Source organism: Pinus tabuliformis, chromosome 8, assembly GCF_031772625.1.
Source record: "Pinus tabuliformis cultivar Carrire ecotype Pingquan chromosome 8, CPIR1, whole genome shotgun sequence".
Taxonomy (NCBI): domain Eukaryota; kingdom Viridiplantae; phylum Streptophyta; class Pinopsida; order Pinales; family Pinaceae; genus Pinus; species Pinus tabuliformis.
In genome coordinates, this window is record NC_142294.1 from 744,188,509 (window position 1) to 744,193,107 (window position 4,599).

Here is a 4,599-nt window from a genome sequence, read left to right on the forward strand (position 1 = left end):
TGGTGAATGGTTCACCTTCCCTTGTGATACCCCATGGTGGCATATGCATAGGTTGAGTGATTCATCCTCCCCTATGGCATATGGGCAGGATGATTGGTTCACCTTCTCCTACCCAGACATCCTACTCATGTAGTTTGGGACTCATGGGAAGTACCTCTCATCCGGCCAATGAGTAGGGAAATGAGGATAGGGACCATAGTACTACTGATGGATGCATCATGTAATACGGTACTCCCTATGCCAGGATGTTGATATTGATCTGGGATCAATGGAGAATGACTTTGGGTTAGTTAAGAGTGGTATGACACACTCTCTAATGTTGGAGATTGACTCTGGGTCAATGGAGAATGGTATGATACATTCTCGATCATTTATTATTTCTTCATGGTTCAGCATAGCAGAGCATTCTAGAGCAGAGACATGGACGGTATAGATTGTCAGACAGTCTGGCAGGTGATGTTCTCCCTAGTTGAGAGGGAGTGTTAAATTTGGCAACTAGGGAAAAAATCACTTTGGATAGCTCTTATCAGGCAGCTGATATTTTTCTTGGATTCGTCTTTTCGTTAGGTGTAGGATTGATCTAAAGATCATCCCATTCTAACATGTACAAATGAAGTTATGAATTTATTTTGATTATGGAAAAATTGTCAAGGTTGGCCAACCATCAAATTAGCCTCCTCCAGACTTCAACGTTGCATATAAATACAAGGTTCCTCCTCCTTATTTTGGCATCTCATCTCATTCATCTTTCTCTCTCTCATCTCGATTGGGTATGAATTTCTGGGTCTCTCTCTCTTCACACATGCGAAAGGAACACTATCTTTTCTAGCTGTTGCGTTGACCAGATTGGACCGAAATGTCAGGAGGCTAAAATTTCAGGAGACCGAAATGTTAGAAGGTTAAATTTGACTAGCATTGACCCTGTTTGACTTTAGTTTTTTGAGGGAGACTTTTGTTTTTGCAGGTCGGTGTTCTGGGCACAAAAACCGAAGTAGTTTGACCCCTTGCGTTGACCAATGTTGATTGCCCTAATTCAGGTTGCTCCGTTGAATTTTGTTGACCAAGTTTGACTGGTTATTTTTGGACTATTTTGGGCTGAATTATCTTATTGTTGTAGGCCGATTTAACCAAGGTTGGTCGAGCTTTTTTGGAGGTCAATTTCAGACGTGTTGACAAGTGTTGACATTCTAGTTAGGGATTTTTGTTTCTGCTGTTTTGACTCATCATTTTGGGCAAGTAAATATTGTAAATTGTACTCTTTCTCTCTCTCCGTTGAAATTTTGAAGAATTATAAGAAGAATTGATTAAGGGTTTCCCCACATTGGGGTTTGTCCCTGGCTGGTGCCATATATTGTGTCCTCTTGTGTTGTCTTCTACTGTTATTGTTTATGGTCTATCTGCATTTTACTATCATGTTGATGTGATTGCTAATATGGATATGATATTGGGATAATGAAGAAATTGAAGTGAAATTTCTCTCATTATAGAACATACCATTGTTATCCTAAAATTAACAATTATGCTCACTTCTCTAATGCTTAATGGATTTGCAGTTTTGGATTTTCCAATATTTAATACCGACCAATTTATACAAGTTTGGAAACAAACATTGCCTTGTGAAAGTGGCAGTGGAATGTTTTAGGGTCTGTCAGCATAATATGGAAAAATTCATTTGACGTGACAGATGATGTCTGGTAACTTGAAACTACAAGAAGACATTTTTTATGTATTTTGAGGAGAATTGTTTTAAAATAGTATCTTCAACCAACATTTTCATTAAATTTGAGAGAGATCCATAATTCGATTAGAATTCACAAGTCCTGAAAAGAGAGAACATGTCATGATCCTCGTGAATCATGTCACCAATTTGCAGTGTGCATTTAATCTTTTGGATGTTATTCCAAAAATGAAATGAACATCACCTAGTTGTTTAAATTATTCTTCAATTCCATTCTCGTCCCATGATCGATTTGGGATGAAAGCTGAAACCAAGCCAGCTGCCACTAGAATCAGGAGTACTATACATAAGACATTACCTTCCAATGAAACACACACACATACCTATATAATATTTTCCAGATAGAAGAGATAAGAGGGGAGGGTCTGGGCTTCAAAATTGGATATCCTTACCAATCTCAGGAACAAAGAGATGAACCAAAGAAGTATAATGAGACAAAAATACAACTCTACTATGATGCATTTGGCAAAGAATCCCATATATGGACAAGTTCTGTATTTACTTATTTGCATTGAGGGCAATCTCAAAGAACTCAGAATCACCCTTAGAAGGTGGGCGTTTCAGCTGCACATCATGTGTATTTGAAGAGTCAACATTTTCTAGCCATTGTGAATCAAGTTTACCCATCGAGAAAAGATCACCACTGTCTTCATATAAGACACCTGGTGCTTTTTGAGGACTAGGAAAAAGTGGCCTCTTGAAGCATGGATCAACCACCCTTTGATCATTGGCCGAAGCATACTCAAATGCACTCTGGCCCAGATTTACCAACACAGTCACATCATAGTTGGCTGCAATTATTGGGTACAGAGGATTACTAAACTCATCTAATTTGCATGTCAGAGAGTAAACCTGCTTGCCATTTAATGTATAATAAACTCTTCTGTTTTCAGGATCAAAGCCACATCCAATGATAGTGTTCACAACACCCCAAGCTCTTTTCATAGAAGATAAATTATGTTGCTCTGTCTCACCATCTACATGAGCCATCCCTACATCAACACCCACATTTTATTTCAATCCAAATTCCAACCTTCATGTGGATACAATATGGAACTGTAAAACAAATACAACATTCATTTCATAGTTGGAGATATAAAGAACGTGTTAATCATTATTAAGGGATAAGGTATTGACTATCAAATATGCATACCGCCTTCAAAGGAACTCATGAAAAAGAGCAACGAGCATGCATTCTTCAAAGCGTTAGCTAATGCAAACCCAATTCATTGATTTTGGTTCTATGCAAATTGTAGAAATTTAATCCTATTTCTCTGCAGCTAGCATGATAATTACATAAGGACAATCAACCATTGGGATTAATATCATCATATACAAAAGGTCATTCATTATCCAGACGAGGGTGGATGCTTATAACTTCAGGGCTAAAGGGATAGGTTGACAAAACCTAAACTAGAAAATTCTTGCTAAAAACCCAAACTAGAAAATTCTTTGAGCTGAAACAACATGCATCATTTAGGATATGGGAAGAGTTGATGAAGGGAATATGCTAATTTCACAAGATTTTGATCCATGGCCTATGTACTTTTACTCTATGGGTAATAGCTAGTCTTAATAGTTAGTTGTAGGATAATAAAGGCATGGTTAATCTTGAGCACTATGCATTTTCAGTTTATATTATTTCTTAGTTAAAGCTGAAGTTTCTCCACTATTGAATGAATTGTCACTTCAGAGATATGCCACTAGCAATGGACACTTTCAAGGATGTAATAGCTCACATGAAACTGCTGCTTATGATTTAAGATAGTTGGATAACATTTTGTTTACTAATTTTTATCTTCAATGATTTTTTATATGTCACGATGCTTCTCGAGTTTATGCGTTACGACATTTCCTTTGCAACATCTGGTGCAATTGCTAGTTATAGTGTGTAATGTTTATTATGATATTTATATGGTATAGGTATGTTAAAAGAATATATGATAAGTTATTTGTAAAGTTTTAAAAGTTTTTTTTTGGATATTATTCATAAGTTATAAAATTATTATTTATGAATTTTATATGATGTTAGTTTTTTTCTTAAAATCATGACTATAATATTATAATTGATAATTATTAATAGTGTGTAAAAATTCATAATGAGTCTAATATGTAACAAGTATGTCAATAATTCTCTTTAAATAGGATGTTTATTAGTTTTGTACCTTATGCATGGTCCATGAGGCATTAAAAGACTTTTAAGGCCCTAAAACATTATATAAAATTAAGATTTCTTTTTAGAAATGGTGGGTAATGCATATATTCCTAAGATACAACATACTCCCTACATAAAAAAGTAGTGACCATGTGAATGATCTATAATTTTTATTTTGAGCATACTAGAGGCAATTTTTTAGAATGGGGTTATGGCTTAGGGAAAAAAATATATGTTCTTAAGATATAACATAATTTATCGCTACAAATATTAAGCCATGGATGGAGTGTCTAGCCACAACCCCTATACAAAATGAATATGTACTATGAAAAATTATTCATTCGAAATTATGAAATTTGAACTCATGTGCTAAATCCATGTGCATATTCACTGAGCCTTCTCAGTTGTCAAAAAAAAACTCTATTAAATGGAGAAAGATGCATTAAATGGTGCATAGAATTATTCAATGATGACACATCTATAGGTACATTTGATAACAATATAAAACTTATTGAAGGAAATGAGGGCATTTGCAAGGAAATAGTAATAAAAACACTAGTTCATGGTCCATTGATTCCTATAGAATTTACAAACTTGAAAACATTCAAATAAACATTACTGCTAATGAAGAATAGTAGGAAGTTTTCAAGATAAATATTAAGAGGAAATAAGTTCTCATATGCCTTTTGAAGGAGGCCAACTAGCA

At 35.0% G+C, this 4,599-nt stretch overlaps 1 protein-coding gene across 1 annotated transcript; it reads right to left on the reverse strand.

Annotated features, from left to right (window-relative positions):
• Positions 1-2,236: 2,236 nt before the first annotated feature.
• LOC149237729 (protein ssh4-like) lies at positions 2,237-2,728 on the reverse strand. Its single transcript, XM_089369372.1, has one exon. The coding sequence runs from the start codon at positions 2,726-2,728 to the stop codon at positions 2,237-2,239; it is 492 nt and encodes a 163-aa protein (XP_089225498.1).
• Positions 2,729-4,599: the final 1,871 nt, after the last annotated feature.